We start from the raw sequence: 19,668 nt of genomic DNA, 5'->3' as shown, positions 1-19,668 counted from the left end.
TAGCAAGTTTAACCTGTTTAAACATTTTACTATTAGTTCGAAACTGTAATTACAAATTTAATTATAATACAAGGAACAATATACTGACAAGAGCTATTAATTTATTCAAACAGTCCGCAAATTGAACCTCTATTCTCAACGACAAGAGTTCCTTACATAGTGTAAAAAAAATAAATGATTTAAAAGAACCACCTTTCCTAAAATTTGGTGATGTAGTAAGTAAGCAAAGTAGAGATGCATAATTGAAAATGCTATTTCTTATTTTTCAGAGTGAAAGTACCTCTGAGAATTGTTCTCCCAGCAGTAGTCCCGGTCCTCGCCCTAGGATGACAGTTAGCTCGCAGTCGGGCCCTAGATCTCCCCGACCGTCCGAGGACCTCTTTACTACGGCGACTTCTGCTCTCAGACGCCTACACTTCAAAAGCGGTCGAAGTACCACAAAAAATGCAACTAAAACGCAGGTAACAATTCTATCTGTATTACTAATCTCGGTGAATTCGCATAGAAAATGGGCCTCTGATTTCTCAATTATGCTCCTCACTTTACATTACGCTACTAATTCAAAACCTGTCTTGTTCAGATTACAATCCAAATCCACATCACCATTACATCCTTATTAGTTATGCTTTGATCGCTTAAATGCTTCACATTTTCACATCGTTTATTGTGGAATTTACTGACTGATTCGATTAGGTAATATCCCGTTTTAAAGTTAACTAAATGGTTTATTGCACCCGAATCTACAATAAAAACTATTTCCTCATTTGCAGACTGCACTTGATATTCCAGCCAAATTCCCCTTTAATTTCTTTCATTGACTTCACTTTGGAAAGAAATGAAATACTATTCTCAGTTTCCTTTCTGTGCTACATGTGCAATATTCATTTATTCAACCTTCTTAGTACACTCAAATCGCTTATGTCCAGTCCGTCCGCAATTGCTACACTGGAAACTTTATTTTAATTACTCGAGTAACCTCCACTTTTATCTCTATCACTTTGATTAATTTCATTCCGCGTATCTGTTTCTGTCTTCACGTAACACTTCCGAATTTGCAACAGGGGTTGCACAAATAAGGGGTTAACCATCCATCCCTTCTTTGAAATAGAGATTTGTAAGTATCAAATTGAATTTTTTTGTAAAATATTAGCCCTTAATAAGATATGAACTTAAATCGTAACGAAATTTTCTGCGACAACTTAACGTGGGTCCCCTTTGGATCTTTCAGACCAAATACCCTTAAAAACTACCCACAAAATGACGAATGGTTAATGCAGACGGACATATTTAATTGTTAATTCGTTACTTAATCTTTCCCACCAATTTTTCAGACATGCCAAATTTGCAATTTCCGCGCTTCTGCATGACATCACGCCGAGTTGGCAGTTGTAACTAAATATCCCTAATTAAAATACGATCCCCATTCCAGACACCTCATCACCTAGGTTTCCGAAACTAATTAAGAGGGCAAGACTGGAATACGGTTGATCCTATTATTCCGATGTTAGTCATTTGACTAGCGCTAAATCATGAGTACCAGTTTGAAATAACAACATAAAATAAGATAACGTTATTGAAAAATTGCTTGCCTGATGATAGGCAGAGATTGGAGTAGTACGTTGAACGCTAATATCAAAGGTCTCGTGGATCCTTCGCGAAAAAATACATTGCCGTTTCCCTATGGTGCGTTCTACCTGGGACACACTATAATAATACAATTTCACTTTTCGCTACCGATTTGCATATTCGCGAAACTTCGTTTTATATCTTCTATCGAACTCCTTAATTCCATTCCTGGGGTCACTCTCCTTGCCGAAAAACCGGGGTAGGGCGTCATTTACTTGCGGATTGAAGATTTTCTCTTAAAGGGATGTTGAGTTTTCTGGTAAGCGAAAAAGAAACCTGTCTGAATTTGGCTCCCCAATTTTAGGAAACAAAAATTTCGCTTTTAAAGTGGGTTGCGCATTGTAAAGGGGGGGGGGGCAAATTCATAACTGCCCCCCCCCCCATTTGACAAAAAAAATTTCGAAAAACTGTCTAATTTTGACGAAAAAAGGTTATAACCTTGAAATTGATGATTCAAATTAAATTATCAGGGCACCACTTGTTGCTATCCCGGATAACAAAAATTTTACCGCGTGTTTATACAAATACACCCAATTATGTAGAAAAAGGTCGATCTCCTGTACACGGCATCCGTGCAATCCCGAATCTGTTTTCTACAAACCAACCAAATGGATGTCCCGATTTCTAACCAATTTCACATTACGCAACAAATTTCAAGTACCAACCACATTTACAAAATCACCATCGTCTACAAGAAGTTCTCGAATCGTACAACTTCGAAAATTCACGAAGACAGCACATCAATAATCATACTACGGGCAAAAATCATACACGTGATTAAAATCCCTACTACACTTTAAGGTCGCATTCAGCCGTTACAAATCGTTACCAGTCGTCAGTAAGGTTTTTTTTTTGTAGAATACAATCGCATTGTGTTTCACTCCGATGTACCCCAAAGTACTTGTTTATATCATTTAAATGAGCAAAAGGTTGTTGCCTTTTCGGCGAGTAACTTTAGCGCATTTTCCATGAATTGATCAGTACTTCCCGAAAGGTCATGTAACGGACTATTTATGTGTACAAAGGAAAATAGATTATGGCATAAATATCTTTATAAAGAAAAGATGGCGTTTGCGCATGCGCACACTTGATGTTTAAAATATGCGATATGTTTGTCTTTACTAGAAATCGGCTCAATACAAACAAATTAATTGTGGGAGTGTTGAGATATTTGAAAATGCCTGCTTTTCTTAACGCCTTGATTTAGTTTTAATTATTGTAAAATTAGGTAGTAATGAAAAAGTAGTGAGTTGTTTTTCGTTGCTATAAAGTTAGTTGTAGTAAAATCCGGCATTATGGCTCAATGGTAGAGCGTTGAGTTATAAATCCGGAAGTCGCGTGTTCGAACCTGGGTTGAGGTGAATTTTTCATCTTTGGCAAAAATGGGAATTACGTTAGACCAGTTTCGAGCATTCTGCCGGCTACTCCGAATTAGGTTTTCCTGCAGTTTTCCCAATTTGTAAGGTAAATACCGGAGTAGTATAGAACAACTTAAGACCTTCTGCAGAGGTACCTCTAAAAAGCATTATGCGGGTCACTCTGTAATTAGGCGCATGCCTGTTGAGAGCCCCGAACAAGAGAGGGATAATAAATAAATAACTAAATAAGTAAATAAACACAAAAATCGCTGTTTCATTTTGGTCATTACTTTTACCATATTTTTGCTCACGTGTGTTCATTAAAGTGTTTTCTACTTTCCTTGACTTTCGCTTCTTAAAAGAACTCCAAATCGTAGACTTACAGTAATAGTAAGTATAATGTATGTTAAGGTGAGAGTGTTACTTTATATTAATACTTCCATATAATGTCTAGTGCGCTGTTTATATGTTCTCATTTGTTTTTAGGTCTAAATAAATTCAACGGATGCAATTCTTTTCATTACTTGAGATCCCTCTGTATCAGATTTTTCTCAGCCTTTGACATCAATCAACATTGTTTCATTGTAATACTCGTGCATTCCATGTTAAATAAGAACTTCTGTAACTTCAAAAATCAAAGTCTGTGAAACAACAAATTCTCAACAATCCCTTTCATAATCGTTCCAGTAGAGATCGTCTAATCCGAGAAGGGGTGTAATAGCCTATCTGCCGATAATGCGATATTTAGCCTAAGTTATATATGGACAAAGCTAGACGGACCAAATTTTGTTAGAGTAACCTTTTGCGGATTACAGTAGATGAGATTTAAATCCCACGAGAGGAAAAGGTGTAGAACCAAAATTATTCAATTAACGATATTTTCCGAAAAAAGATGAACTCGGAAAACAAATGGTTTATGAACTAGAGATTATAGGTAACAAAATTAGGATCGCTTTTGCTTAACGTAGCCACACATAGAACCATTCGATTGAGTGGTTTTCTAAAGCCGCTGGTAGTTGGGGAACCGCAAACGTGCATTGTTGCCAAGTTTTCAAATTTGTATAGCTAATTCCCTGGTGATTACATTCCTTCCTTACGTGCGCGACGGTAAGATTAATTACATTTGCACTCATCCTTTGTTCACCGGTGGTATTGTTCTGTGGGTTTTGCAGTCAATGAGTGAAATTCACAACTCATTATGATCTTCAACGTTGGCAATGATTGATTACAACCGGAAATCTCCGTTGTACGTTTAACAAATGTCGGCGAATATTCATAGTCAAATTATAAATTGAATTTAAATTGAAAAAAATCACCTTTTAATTCATTTCGGTACAAAAAGGATTATGCAATGCCATGCTTTGAACGTTATAAAAATTAATGAGAGCGACGCGACGTAACCGCCTTTATATTCCACTTAATCTAATTTACAAGTTTTCACGCTGGCTTTGCCTGCAGTCATGTAATTGTACATGAAATATAACTTTCAAAAAAGGAAAGTCTAGTCTCAGGGATGAAAAACTCGGCGGCAGCTAAGATGAGAATCTATACCTAACGATAATTACAGCAACAGTGTTATCGCCTTTCATTAATAAAGTATCGATTTCCAAATGAAAAGCTACCCTTCATCCCAGATTCTATCACAATTCCTGCCCCAAGTTTCTTTTTGTCTATAAAAGGCCATGCCAAACGATCGTTTACCGATCGGCCATTAACTTTACAATTTTGAGTGTCTACACCTCAGGCTTGAAAGGATATCCCAACAACCTTCCAGGTCAGCTTTATCCACTCAAACGGATTAAGAGATCCTATTGACTTTGTAATAAAATATCCTGGAAGCTTTCTATTGAATCCCTTCGTAGTGGTTGACTTTTACAGTCGTAGCTGAATAAGAATGATTAAATTTTTTGTGCGAAGGAAATGCCGTGCAATTTGATAAGTTCATTTTTCCAAATAGCCATAACGTATGGCAGTTGAATAGGGGTAAAGTAAATTGAAAGATACCGAATGGATCGACGTAAATCTGACGACACGTGTTTATAAGTATTGATTGCTACTTCTTGAATGAAATCAAGCCGGATCGAAAGATTCACTCGTACATTTTCGAAAATGCAATGATTGTCCACAAGTTTGCAAATAATGAAATTTTTGTCGGACGTCTCCATTGACAACCGTGCGCCATCTGCATAACTTTCACTTTGTACGTCAGTTCATACACTTTGGAATTCGGATCCCTTTTCAGTCTAAACTGTGTGACAGTTAGAGGTGCTGAATTAGTCGCCTTTTTTTCAGAGTTGATAGGAATTCCACTTTGACATTGCGGTTACCGGTTACTAACCATTTTCAGTTTTCAATCTGCCAATTGGATTATCGATTAAATTCTGTCAAGATGTACCAAAACCCTAACAATTCACAGCTACTACGTGTGCTTACCAGAATAGCATTAAAACATAAGTTACAGAAAACTGCCTTTTCTAGCACTAATGAACGAATGATAAATGAATGTTTTATACTATTTTCTTTGTTGAGCCCTTCATTTTTAATTTAAAAAATATGTGTTCCGAACTGTCTCCTAAAGAGTTTAAGGTTGGTCACACTGCATCTCCTTTCAAAATTTGAAATTAATTGCCGGCAAAGGATTTACCAATATTTATTCATTTATTATCCCGCTCTTGTTCTGGGCCCTTAATAGGCTTGCGCCCAACACCCAACCTCCGGCTATGTAGCCCAACGCTGTTCTATTACTACACAGCTCTTGGTCGTGCTCGTGGCTGCAGAAATAATAAATTGACTTAACGTTGCTAATCAATGTCAGACGAAATCACTTCATCAACACCGCCAGAACTTCCATTATTGCCAGAAGAAGTAGTGGATAATTTGTTATCGCCGAAATCGTCAGGAGATTATGAAAAGGACTATACACGGGCTGGGGTAGAAAAGAAAATATAAAAGTGACCAGCGAAAATGTGGATTCACGATTACAATTGCTGTCCACGTGTACTTAGGCATCGTATTCGGGCCCTTTGTACTACCTCCCAGACTAGCATCGTTCGACACTCAACGTCACGCTGTTTGGTTGGGATGCCACTTCCGCATCAAAAAGGGTGTGATAGTTTTTCCCTATATAAATTGAGGGGTTAGTAAGTCAGGTCGCCCTTCGAGGATAGGGAATCTCTTAATCTTCTGCTATTCAACAGCCCTTTAGTTTTCAGACGCAAGGATGCCAGAATGGCCTGCCCACTCACGTGGGCATCTAGTGGAGGTAAGCCAAGAAGGCTATGGTTCTGGATAGACCACTAGAAAATTGCTCCATAACAGAACATAGGTATAATTACGGTAGTGTATAGCGACAAGACAGCCTTCGGGGATGGTCTCCAAAACCTGCCAATTGCGCGGTGACATTGTCAGAAAGCCATATCTGCTGTTTCGGCTTTGAGCTGGATATAATATATTTGCTCCAATTCAATATTTTTGTCATGTGTGATGCCCAGATATTTCACCTCTCGAAAATTGGATGTGCTTTAAAATAGCACGGGAACTCTTGTGAAGAGAATCAGACTGCATAGAGTAGCCTATTTCAGCGTATAATAGTCGCTGTCATTGAGGCGACAGAAGAAGCTGTTTACAATCAGTTCCACAGAAGTGACATCACTACTGTGCACCTTAGTGTTTCGTCGCTATTGCTGTTGCTGTGTATCCGCAGTTGCCAGTTGCGTAATCCAGCGTCGTACGACTTTCATTACGCTATGGTGGCGTAAAGCCATTTCTATTGTTTCGAAATCCTTCGTAAGAGATAAAAGTGACACGATTTGTCTTATGGAGGTTGCGCCTCTAGCTAATTCCTTCACTCAACGGTGGTAGTTAGGGTGCAGCGAAAACCGTGTTAGCACCGTATCCCTTATGTATCTTTCAATCTTTCAAGTGCCTTAAGAAGAAAAGACCTCAAACTGATTGGACGATATGCTTTAGGTGAGGAGTAATCACCTTTTCTAGGTTTAGGAACAAAAACAAAGGTTGCCTCTGGCCAGTTTGAGTATGGTGCTGTGGTGGCTTCGGGAAAGTGAGCGTCTCTTAATACCTCGGCTCGTTTGAGCCTAGCTAACTTTTTTTTAGAATTTTATTTAGGCGGGATGCAGAGGTGGATTTTATACAGCTGCAATAACTCTTCCTGTCGCCTTCTAATATTTTTATATAGCTTTAGGTTTACTTTATAGGCTTCCCGGTCTTAGAAGGTTTCAGAGGACATGTCTGGTTCAAATGGCTCCACAATGGAGTCGGTAGAACTCGAGAGGCGAACCCTTAGAGAGTGCTCTTTAAGTTTTTTTCCAAGGAGATGTTTCCAAAGGGGGATATCCTTCACCTTGGGGTTGCGATAGCGCTTTTGGACGACTCCCTTACAGTTAATTTAAAATGAAATTATTCTATCATCTGACATAATTATAATCGCTTCTGGAGTGACTAGTCAGTTCGTTACCATAGTTCCAGATTAAGATCAATCACAGTGTGGTTTCGAGTAGTTACGAACGTGGGTTGTCCTGATTGAGTATCTATTTTTTTATTATTTATTCGTCTCTTGTTCTGGGCCCTCAATAGGCTTGCCCCCAAATACACGGTAACTCGCATGATGCTTTTGGGGGTGCCTCTGAAGAAGGTCTTAAGTTGTTCTATACTACTCCGGTATTTACCTTACGAATTCGGAAAACTGCAGGAAAACCTAATTCGGAGTAACAGTACTCGTCATATATTCAGCAGCGAGTTATCCCTGTGTTGACGTTGACGTTACCCCATGTAGCATGGTGAGCATTTGAGTCACATCCTATAATGACATATTTGTTGTTTTTCTCATTACTGGGAGGTAGGTTGGCAGAATCTCCCGGGAGATATATTGATGCTATTACTAATTCAGTTCTACCTTGTATGCCAAAACTTATCACGATCACATAGCAGAAGAGCTTTAAAGTGACTAGGGACATAGATACACGTCTTTGGTTTTTCTTGCCGTGTATCAAAGAAAACTGTTACTTTTGCACCCCAATACCAGCAAGCCTTGATTTAACAAACCATGGTTCTTGAATGAGAGCCAAGTTCTACTTTACAGTAGTAAACAATAGCTATTGTTATTTGGCGTTGCTAGTATCAAATCCCAGCAGCGCCTCAATATCCGCAAACTCAACCCAGTTCGTAATCGGCCCAGGTGAGTTACTGACTCTGGTCAAACACTAACCACTGTTGGTTGTACTCACGTACTCCCCATCTCTGGTTCGGCAGGGTTACTAACCCTCACCTTAAGAGAGGAAAACCCATACCTGAGCCTCCCCCTACCGTAGTGATTAGGAATTCTGCGCTTCCAGGCGGCGCCAGAGAGTCAGGTTCTCCCGGGACAAAAATGGCAGCCTTGCGGAACCTAGAAAGACAGTCCTCCTTCACTATCTTTAGGTGCGCAGTCTCCAACCAACCTTCTTCAAGTTTGCTTCTGGGTCCGGGTTGGATCACGGGAGGCGGTTGGTTTTGGATGTAGATGTTGAAGCAGTTTGGCCCCCTTGGACCGGCCTGGCCTTCTTCGTCCTCTTTTGTTTAGCGCCGGAGATAGTGTAACGGTCCAAAATTGTTAGTAACTAAATAAGCATTACTCTTTAACCCAACAATGCCCATTTTATGGCCCGCCTATGTTCGCTTACAACGATTTTGCATGTGCGCTGATAGAGAGAACAATTTTGATAAATGTACGTAGTTGCGTACGTGAATTCCTTGAAGTCAAACTGATTAATAAATCATTGCCGAAAATTTTGGGATCATTTCAGTGCCTTCTGTACGAATTAAAGTAATCACCGTATTTGATTGTTACTTTAATTTTCCTTTTTGGGATTATTTGGAATCGCATCACGTAAGTGTTTTATATCACTAAAAATGTAAATTAATTTAGAATTTTGCATTTTAGCAACACAATCATGCACAACTGTTGCGGCGAACCAATTGATCACATATAAATAGGTTCCTAATAATCTTTGAGTGGAAACCCTCAAGATCACCGAGGTAATTACCACCTTCTACTGTAATAGGTTATTAACATTTTAGGATACCTTTTAGGGTTCTTTTTTTGGACTCACTAAATTTAACTAAGACGCAGACGTCACGTTATTAGTTTGGGGCGTAATTGGAGCGCCGTTCTCATCAAACGCCAGTTAAATGCCGATAGCCGTTGCAGAACCTCTACCACCCAGATATCTGTTTGTGCCGTCCCGCTGTTTACCAAGAAGATTTAATTTGATTTCCACCTGTTACCTACTTAATTGTTATGTAGAAAAGTTGTGTTTTACGTTAAAGGAAAGGAATTTGGTGTAACCCTGATATGATCATATCTTGGAATTTACGTTCACATTAGCCATTTGGTTCCGATAATTTTTTTGTCTGATTTTGTATTAAGTTTCCTTTCAAAGTATTTTCGTTTGTTTAAATAAAGAAAATCTCTTAGAGCTAGCTGGCAGGTTGCTTACGGTCGCTCACTGAAATCTATATATAGAAATCTATTTATTTAATGCCCTCCTTGATCTACAGATCCTACGTCCCTGAGGCAACAATAAAAAAAATACGTGGCAATGCGCTTTCGTGGTTTGATGTGCTGAGGCTTGGTGACCGGCAACAGAATTGAGGGGTATCTTGGGACGCACCCTCTGGTTTATTGTGTTTATTAAGTTTTTCAGTACCACAAAAAAAACGGATCACTGAACGTTGCTCATCTTTGGTGCATAGAGCGGAACAGGCATTCTTAGCGGCACGAGTCACGACCGTCACAATTCAACTAACCTAGCACTTAGCAGGACCCTGTGCAGATATAACAACAATTAAACCATGGATACGCCATCTACGCTTCACGAAAATACTACTACCAACAACGTAAAGGAAATTATAACCAAAACGCGGATAATAATTGGCTTACCCTCGTATACAGTATCGATAGGCTTCGAGAAGTGATATATTTGCACCCGCTTAGCAAGAAATTAACTCGACAACTAATACTCGGTCATGTCATGGGTCAACGAATAGCAATGCTAGGAAGGTGGCAGTTTCCTAAGACACATAAAAACAAGTACATATAAATATTCAAATGTTCTTTAATTTGGTTTTTGAGCACTATTCAATAGCAGTGTTTACAATTAATTTGATAAATTTCAGCGTGGTCGCACCGCTCTGTTGGACGAATTTCGGACATACAGGTACTATGTCGTTTCCAAGGTTGATAAAAACTACGGTTTTATCGTGGATGAGCAGATATTTGTAGTAATCGCCGTTCCCTCTGTTAAACCTAATCTTGTTAACACTTTTCGAATTATGCACATGCGCACCGGCAACGTCTTTCGTATCCTTTTGTTTACACTCGCTTGCTTTTTGTCCAAATTCATTGCAGTTAAAACACTTCATCCCTAAGGATTTTAAATCATACTTACTCCTTCGCTTACTCCCTTTTACCTAACTTCGGAATACACGTCCAATTTTTTTTTAATTCCCCGAAATGGTAGCCGAAAGGAAAAGAAAGAAACGTATACTATTCCTTTATAAATTTTACGCCAAGAGTGCTTTTAAGGAATAATTACATAGTTATATGCAAGAATATCCTAAACCAAGGCTTTAGTAAATGTGTCCAATTTTTTTCAAAATGTCATAAAATTTCTTACTACGTACCATCATTGAATAATTTTATTCAATGGTACCATGTAATAAGACATGTCATCGGGTAGGCCGTTAAATTGAAATGGAATATTGCAGTTCGAAAACTCAAACAATTTCGCTACGTGATGAGTAGTAGCGGCATGTCGTAGGTAATTTGAACTTTTACACGGAGATGCTCATAAAACTCGTTCAATCTTTTTTATAAATGAATGTATTTGATGAGGCAGTTTGCGTTCTTTTATACTCGTACTTGAATTGGATTCCTTTCAATCAAGAATTACAAATTTCCTAAGCGAATTCCACACAGAAGCTTCCATAAAGGATATACCTACGCTATCAGTAAAAGCCTGTTGCAAAGTTTAAAATAAAGCTTCTCGATCTTTTGAATAAAGGTAAAGCGGAAATAACACACCAAAAGAAAAAGGGATCGTCATTTAAAAACGTCTAAACATTTTTTAAAATTGCGTGCAAATTGCGTGTCTCTGTCGGTTTTTTTCCGAATCATTCCACATTTCGCAGTAGACTAATGTAGACTTTGCTTATTGTAGTTGTCTTGTGGAAGGATTCCATCATTTATAAACCTTTCAGTGAAAGTTCACGACAATCCTTCCTCGTTTTAATTGCTTCCACAGCATTGTTAGTTATAGAAATATCATTATGAGCAATCTTTGAATGCCAATGGTGAATAATTCTTTCAGTGGTGAGAAAAGGTGCACCAACAAAAATTTCCATTTGTGTATTAAATTCATGTTACGCAAGTCGTTTTGTGAGTTCTTTTATTGTAACGGTAATGTTAGATTTTGGTCAATAATGTAACCAAGGGTTAGCTAAACTTTACTACAATTACCTTGATCCAATTCCCTTAATAATTCGACTCCTTTGATAGGAAAATGAAAAATATTGAATTTAAACAAAACAATTTCATCCTTTCTCTACTCGCCCCTTGAAATGTCCAGAATCCAAAATCTTGTAAGTTCTGTCTTACTAATTTAAACAACTTTAAACTATAAATAACAGACAAATATGAATTATTTCTTTTTCTTACACTTACTGAAAACCTTAAATTTTGTACATACAGTGATATTTAAGAAGTAGACATACGGATTTACGTGCATTGTTTTTCCGTATGTCTACTTTTAAAAGACAAAATCTCTTCTGAAGGGCGCCTAATTTTATGCAACCAAAATATCTTCTTAATAAATCTTTATTTTCGTTTGTGTGCGATATATTCAACTCAAGAAAAAGTTGATATTAATTAGTATAGCGCCAATAACAGTATAAGGAGCGTAAGAGATTTATTTTCTGTGAAGCCCAAAGTAACAATTTTCATTCATTTTAATTGTCTCGTGTAGGACCATTTCAAATTTAATGTAAACGGTCCAAAAAGTTATAGGGGAAGGGGGGGAGGGCTTATATATTTTATGGGTTTATTGACAATGTATCTTTTCGCTAATTCATGATTATTATTTATTACAGGCAACTTCATAATATTTGAAGTCTACGATACGATCACAGATGCCGTAGTAATCTGTGCTACAATATACGAGTAATACCACTTTATTGCATCCCAGAAAAATTAACACATTCGCGGACACATTATTTTCTAAGACGTTAATTTCAGCGTCACACTAAAAATGTTTAGGAATCTAAGATTGGGGTTCTTGGTAAGCTGTTGAAGTGTTTCAAATTGATAACTAATGCTGACTTTGCAAAAAATAAGTAGTACTGCAATTGCAGACATGTCCCTTACCATCTCCATATTTTATGTATAAGGAACGTGTCTGCAATTGCAGACGCTTTAAGTTTTGAGGTATATTTCTTTTATTTAAACTAAAAACATGTCACATTATAAAAGCAACAGCAAAAGTAACTCATACAAAACTCTTATAAACATATATCAAAACAAAACAAAACAAAATAGTAATTCTTAAATAAGTCCTTGATGAAATTTTTCGAAGCACTCACCCACACAGAGTGGTGGTAGATTTTCACATCCTCGACAACGCCATGACGTTTGGCCTCTTTTTCCTGATTTTGAACACTCTCTGCACCGTAAAAAATAACTTTTTCTCTTATAATTTTCAGGTGTTGGTATCTTCTCCATTACATGTTTGGGGGGTTCAATAGGCACCGCAGAACGTGCCACCCTACAGTTTATTGCACCACGCTTCACTAAGGTTCTTCCATCTTTTACGTCATGTGAGATATTTAATAGAGACCTGATGAGACTTTCACGGAACTCCAAAAGGGATCCTTTTGATACAATTTCCCTGTAGATCAGGAAACTGTTTATGATACTAACGTCCAATAAATGAAACATAACCTTTTTATACCACCTTACTGACTTTCTAGGGCAACTGTAGTATGAAGTGAGTTGATCACACCTATCAACGCCAGACATATTTTGGTTATATTCCGCCACCTCTTGTGGTTTCATACTTTTTTTTCCATATGAATTTGTGACTTCAACCATTTTTGGATGAAATTTGGTAGTAATACAAAGTACTTCGCGTTTATCCCGCCATTTTGATACGTAAACCTTTCCTTTGCGCAGCCATATATGTTCACCTTTTTTTAATTTTTTTCCCGTTACGGCTTTGGGGTTCTGTTTTCGGTTGGAACGTAGTGTACCAGTGGAATGTGTTCTATGGCGAAGTAATTTCCTGGATAAAGAGACACTATTGTAATAGTTGTCCATTACTAAATGATGTCCTTTATCTAAGAAAGGTTCTATTAGACGGAAAACAAGCGCTTCCAATTTTGAAACTTTTGCGGCGGTATCAAGTTGTTTCCCTTTATATATTTCAATATTATGAGTGTAACCATTTGGAGAACACAACTCATAAAATTTTATGCCATATTTGGCCTTTTTTCCTTTTATATACTGTCTGAAACTAAGTCGACCTCTATGCAAAAGTAAAGATTCATCCAGGGATATAGCTTCATAAGGTGAGTACGCATTCTGGTAATTTTTTATCAACATTTTTAGCAGTTCACTAACTTTATTTAGCCTATCTGTACTTTCATAGTTGTTAGTGCAATTGAATGTTCGAAGTAATTGTTCAAATCTTCTACCCGACATAACATGCGAGAAAATGGGATGATAGTAGAGCGGATCATACGAAAACATTTTTACGAAAACATTTTTCGTAAAGTTGGAAATTTTACTTGAGCTTGTAATAAGCATATACCGATAAACTTAGAAAGTTCTTCGGGAGTTGTTTCTCTAAAATCTGTGTATCTACAGTGTTTACGCTGAGGCCTATTAGCCTTTGTTAGTTTTTTACCATAGATGTTTGAACTATTGACCAATAAATTCATAATATCTTCATTCCACAATTTTTCAAAAACATGCACAGGCTTTGGTGGGTTATCAAACGTAAGTTTCATACCTGCTGATAAATGATCAAAGTCGAAATCCGGAATTTCTTCAACTGTATCCACCCATTCATCGTCACTGCTGCCTAAATCGTCATCACCATTAGGTAGTGGAGGTGTACCGGTTAAGGCTCGTGATTCTTCCGATGCATCACTTAATTCATCATTAGACTGATAAGAACAGCTACAGCTTGATTCATTTTCATTTGGTATATAGTCTTGGTCTGCATCATCATGCCCAGCATAGGGATCTGAAGCATCACTGCCCTCGCCATTAGAACTACCTTCGTCACTGGCAGATTCATCCGCAGTCACTTCTTCAAACAACTTTAGTAATCTTGCTTCCTCCTTTGGATCCATAATAAAATTAAATTTCAACTGTTGAGCACACACAATATGCGACTACACGCAAACTAACCAACAAGACGTCTGCAAATGAAGACGTGCGAGAACGTGGTAATACGCAAATCGCGCATGCTTACCAGCTCACCGTGACCAAATGATCGCCTACAAGGGCAGTTACCAGCACACAAACCCAACATTCACGGACAGTAATTGTAGACACACATATAAACCAACCACAAACGCCGTCTGCAGTTGCAGACACGTCCGATATTCGTAGTTGTATAGTGTCTGCATTTGCAGACACGTCCCTAGAGCTCTGTCTGCAATTGCAGACATATCCGCGAATGTGTTAAAGGAAACGTTTGTAGTGAACATTTGGCTTCCAAAATCTGACAATGAGAATTTGAAAACAATCGGTCACTATGTAGCGATTTCGTACAAACGTGATGGTTCTTGGATCGAATATGATGACCTAAAATATAGTGAGATGACATCCCCAAATTTTAAAATGGTTATAAAGTTGATAGTCTGTAGTGTTTAATGTGAACAATTCAACGCTATAATGATATGAAGTTGCAAGTCATAAAAATCTACTTGCGTTTATTTATTTTATGTGTACTTTTTGTCACCACAATTTCTTGTTATTATAATTTGTAAATTAATTTCAGTTCTTATTAAATTGTGAACTTTGTTACCTTCTGCTATAAGAATTATAGAATATACAGAATTTGTTGAAGATATAATTTTTAAACAGACAATAGCCGCACCGTGATTCAAGGATGTGTTATGGTGATAAAAGCTCTAAAAATATTATCTATAATATCGTATGAGATATTAACATGGGGGTCAACACCAGATGTTTACATGAGTCGTTTGTTTATTGTCCAAAATCTAATTTTAAAAATATTATTTCGAAAACCGTCAATGCAGTCATCAGAACAACTCTTTAAAGAAACTAAGTTGTTTTCTATTTATCATCTTTATATCGACTGCTCCAATGAAGAGTGTCGTAACTCAGTTTTTGCGCATTTGCGAAAAATAGCATTTTAAGTTTCAGAGCTCACATAAAATCGGCATAATTGTACAAGAAACTGAATTTTTGTGTAATGGTATACAATTGGATGAAAAATGAACATTGAAATACAATTTTCAAAATTTCTTATTTTTTATGTGTTTACAATGAGTTACGACAGTCTTCATCGGAATGTACCTTAGAAATAAAACATGTAGTGTTTGTCGTAAGTTTATTGAACACACCATCTACATAAAATTGCAGAGTTATTATTGTTTATAAAATATAAAAGGTAATTTTAATGAGTTTCGAAAGTTGCCTTTTGCAACTACAGCTCTATACACAGATAAATCTAACAATATTACATTATTACCAAACGCCTCAAAATAATGTTATTCTGACTGTTCTTCAGTGGAAGTTTCTTCATTGTTAACAGTTTCCTCGGTAGTATTCTTGGCCTTATTATATGATAATGATCTATAAAATCCGTGGTACATCTCGGGAATATCACGTTTATTGCAAAGTTCCAATAACCCATCCAGTTTCTTTTTGTCCACTGGTAGTGGTTTATCATAAAGCTGTTGGAGATCAGCTCTTGAACAGCAACTTGGGCGCCCTCTTCGTTTTTTGTAAATGTTTAACGATTTTGGAGCATCAGTATATTCATATTTAAAATCAACTCTTCCGTCTGGGTTTCCTAGAAGCACTATTTCCCTGACCTTACTAATTTTTAGTTGCTGACCATCCTCGTCTGTTTTCCAATTTTGACCGATCACCAATTTTTTTAAATTATAAAAGTCTTTTTGCGACATTTCAGTCACGTCGTAGGGGGTACCTGTTACTTTTGCCATTCGAATTAGGGTTACCCATTGTTCAGGGGTGTACACAACTTGTTGTCTGTTTTTAGCATTTTCGATGACGGCGTGCATGCTATCGCCCTCGTTTTGCGTATGGCCCTTTTCAAAAAATCGATGCGTAATTTTTTTATTGAAAACACATGCTGCTAACTGGAACATGGAAAATATAAAGCGATTGCGATTTTGACCTCCGCAATTGTCCGAATAGAAGATTACTTCTTGAATGTTTTTGTTATTTGCAGCAGTATCTAAAAACTTCCATAAGCAGCTACCTATTTCGTTAGCTCCACGTTTAGCAACAGATTCATGCCAAACATAACAGTAACCTTTATGGTTGCCGATATCGTATACAGTAAAATTGTAGGTTGCGTACTTACTTTTGTAGTAAAAAATACTGACCTCTGATTTTGGGGTTACCAAAACTTTCTGTAGATCAAAACACGCAACAATAATCGATTTATTGTTTAGTGCTATTAGTTTATCTTGATCCTTTAACGAACGTGCACTATTCTTGTTAGTGATATGACTGTCATACTTTTCTTGGAGTTCGGGGTTTCCTTTATCAGTATCAGTATACCGTATACAGAGATCACACTGATCCTTCTTCGGTTTAAAAAAACTTAGATTAAACTCCCCGTTAAATATATCACGATACTGTCTGGAAGAAGCAACATTCGTTACATCCATCGTTTTTGCAAACTCCAAGTATAATCGGTACATACGCTGGATATTCAGTCCATCTTCAAGATACAATTTCTGCGTATTTTTTCTTGTGTAATGGGATGGTACTACCGGAAACAGTTTTATGTGTTCCCTAACAATCTCCTTCACATCTTCATTAATTTTGTTAGGTCGTGATTGATGTTTACCACGGTTATCCTCTTCAACTGCACCGCTATCTTTTACTTTGGATAATGCTGTAGATACCCATCTCTCCGAAATTCCTAGGGTATGCAGAAACATTGTTTTGCATACTCGTTTTTCTTGATTCTCAATTTTAAAGTAGTATTCTCGAGAAAATTTTCGGCGTGATTGAGAGTTCTGGGCAACAGTGACCTGTTTCTTATTAACTTGTTTTACACAATGAGATACGAAATCCCACTGTCGTGTGTGCGAACCTAGTTCCCAAAAGTCTTTGAATATTGACTCTTGCTTTTCTGCAACCAACAAATCTCGGCACTTAAATCTACATGAACTTGCGCACCCTTTGCCTATTTTCCTAGCTTTAATTAACTTGCCCTTCCTGTTTTCATGTTCTATTCCCGAATCTAACCCTTTTTTGGCCAGAGTATCTACCCACTGGTCAGTATTCCTTATACGTTTCCTACTTAACTTTTTTACCTTAGCTGATGATCTGCGCTTTTTCTTTTCTACGAGTATATTATTTTCTTTATCTTCTATAATAACCTGAACGTTTTCACTTAATATATTGTCCCTGTCTGTGTATTCTTCGGGTATGTAGGTAGGATCATCATCTGAACATTCAGAATAGTCGCGTCCAGAAAGTACTTCGGTTTCTTCAATGTCTTAAAGAGAAAATGATTGAAAATAGTCATACGATTTTAGAAACCCTATTGTGCATTAGTTTCGCAAATTTTCCGAGCAAAATTTATAGACACAAGTGTACCGCCACCCAAAGAATGTCAAAACTTTTTTTGATGCGACAAAACAAAATTTTAGCTACAGATACGACTAAGATTATGATTTTGGTGCTTTGAAATGCCTTATTATACCTTTGTAAATAGAATGACTTACCACTTTCATTTTCCAGACAACCATCTTCATTATCCAAATTATTAGATCCGTCATTTTCCTTGTTATGATCATCCAAGGTACATTCTGTAGAAAGAATTTTAGTTCCAGTTGCTACAAATCAGTTAAATTCGCTAATAGTTTAATAAAGAAATTAATGTTTCATTTTACCAGAAGTGGAGGCCTGTTGGGAGGTTCTTGCATTATCGTCACTATTGTCCAGGCACGTAATTTTAGAAGCTAATTCTACAATTCGCTTACTTCTCAACGACATTTTCAATTATAATAATAAACAATGCAACAAAATAACCGTCACTGTGCTTTTCCGCTAATGACTGAGTAGTGAGTAACTCGCCCCACCACACAACTCGCGTTCATGATTCTTACGAAAGAGTCGTAAGTCAAGCACTCCAGCAAACTGGCGTGTATGATTCCTACGAAAATAGTCGTAACTCAAGATACGACTATTTTCGTCGCACAATTCTCCAGCAGTTGAGTTACGACATTTAAGACACCGCGTTTGCGCAGTCACGGAGCGACATTTAGTTACGACAGTTTTCGTAGGAAAAGAAGCGGACTTTTTAAGTTCGGTTACAGTGGTAACTCAAATAGCGACAATTTCGGAGTTACGACAGTTTTCGTTGGAGCAGTCGATATACTCACCTTATTAAAATACATCTACAAACGCAAGTCTACACTGCTTAATGTTCTTACTCACAACTACACTACAGGATTCAAAACTTTAAGTTTATCTTACAATATAACAGTTAACAAACAAATTGATGCTTGATTTTTGTATAAATAATTGCTTTGTTTATTTTGATTTGTATTTGTGAAGTTGAATTACGTGTTAAAAGGTTAAGGTTATTCGTTCGCTGTGTAAAGCTAATTAATTTCGAGATAAGCAAATGTTTTTTTGTCGCCGAGGAAAACACAGATGTGAACAATGTTATTCAAAGACGCGCATTAATTTTGAGAAAGAAGTAGAGGCGGAAGGTGTTGAAGGGAAGAATCCTTAAATAAAAGAAACGGACATTAAACGTTGCTTTTTGGTGTTTAAAGAGTATAATACGTGGTTATAAATGTGAAGGTGGTAATTCAAAGTAAGCTAAAGCGATGTTCACGCTTACGAAGAAATAGTCTCAATTGTGTCAATCGTGCGGTTATCGCTTAAGTAATGGCTGACCCATTAAAATGAATGTTTCCAACATTAAAAAACCACATCTATAGTCTAAAATAACATCTAAGTCAGTGTCGTTGAAATCAAGAAGTGGGGTTTCAGAAGCATTAAAAGTTTGTCATTTGTGTCTGTTTAAAGTGAATTACAGTTGATGGGTTATTAATTTTAACGCAATTAGAATTTTCTTTTAATTTCAAAGGCAAAATAAACGGCAAAGGCCATTGTCGACTTTATATACCGCAACGTGTGGCCTAATGAGCCTAAATACACAAGGATGTCAAAGGCCAAAGGCAAAGAAGATGACGTTCTTTCGAATTCCAGTTGGAATTTTTTTTTTACATTTTAAAAAACTAAACTGATATTGATTATTTTGGATGCTGAGAGAAAATTAATTGGTGGACCTTAACGAAATACATATTTTGGGTCATCCTTTTCTTGCAAAATTTTTTTTACATATGTTTCTGTTACATCCTATAGTTTTACAATTGCTTG

The 19,668-nt window shown here is 37.0% G+C and overlaps 2 protein-coding genes across 2 annotated transcripts in view; one reads left to right on the top strand and one right to left on the bottom strand.

Annotated features, from left to right (window-relative positions):
- The first annotated feature begins 271 nt into the window (after positions 1 to 271).
- Positions 272 to 19,668, top strand: part of LOC116162927 — a 318,902-nt gene continuing 299,505 nt past the window's right edge. The window contains exon 1 of the mRNA XM_031476698.1: positions 272 to 461. Coding sequence (XP_031332558.1) covers positions 327 to 461 — 135 coding nt within the window. The 5' untranslated portion in view covers positions 272 to 326. The remainder of the gene's footprint in view (positions 462 to 19,668) is intronic.
- On the bottom strand, positions 15,387 to 18,647 carry LOC116179872. Its single transcript, XM_031499747.1, has 3 exons — positions 18,168 to 18,647; positions 18,000 to 18,110; positions 15,387 to 17,770 (listed from the first exon to the last, which is right to left on the bottom strand). The coding sequence occupies exons 1-3, from the start codon at positions 18,268 to 18,270 to the stop codon at positions 15,780 to 15,782; spliced, it is 2,205 nt and encodes a 734-aa protein (XP_031355607.1). The 5' UTR covers positions 18,271 to 18,647; the 3' UTR covers positions 15,387 to 15,779.

This window comes from Photinus pyralis, unplaced genomic scaffold, assembly GCF_008802855.1.
Source record: "Photinus pyralis isolate 1611_PpyrPB1 unplaced genomic scaffold, Ppyr1.3 Ppyr1.4_LG1, whole genome shotgun sequence".
Lineage (NCBI taxonomy): Eukaryota > Metazoa > Arthropoda > Insecta > Coleoptera > Lampyridae > Photinus > Photinus pyralis.
This window is presented reverse-complemented; position numbering and strand designations above follow the sequence as displayed.

Bases quoted from the DNA above. Each gene is read 5' to 3' on its own strand.
- LOC116179872 (XM_031499747.1), bottom strand. From the start codon at position 18,270: ATGTCGTTGAGAAGTAAGCGAATTGTAGAATTAGCTTCTAAAATTACG. The intron at 18,111-18,167 runs GTAAAATGAAAC...ACTGATTTGTAG, and splicing joins CCAACAGGCCTCCACTTCTG to CAACTGGAACTAAAATTCTT. The intron at 17,771-17,999 runs GTAAGTCATTCT...TTTCTCTTTAAG, and splicing joins TTGTCTGGAAAATGAAAGTG to ACATTGAAGAAACCGAAGTA.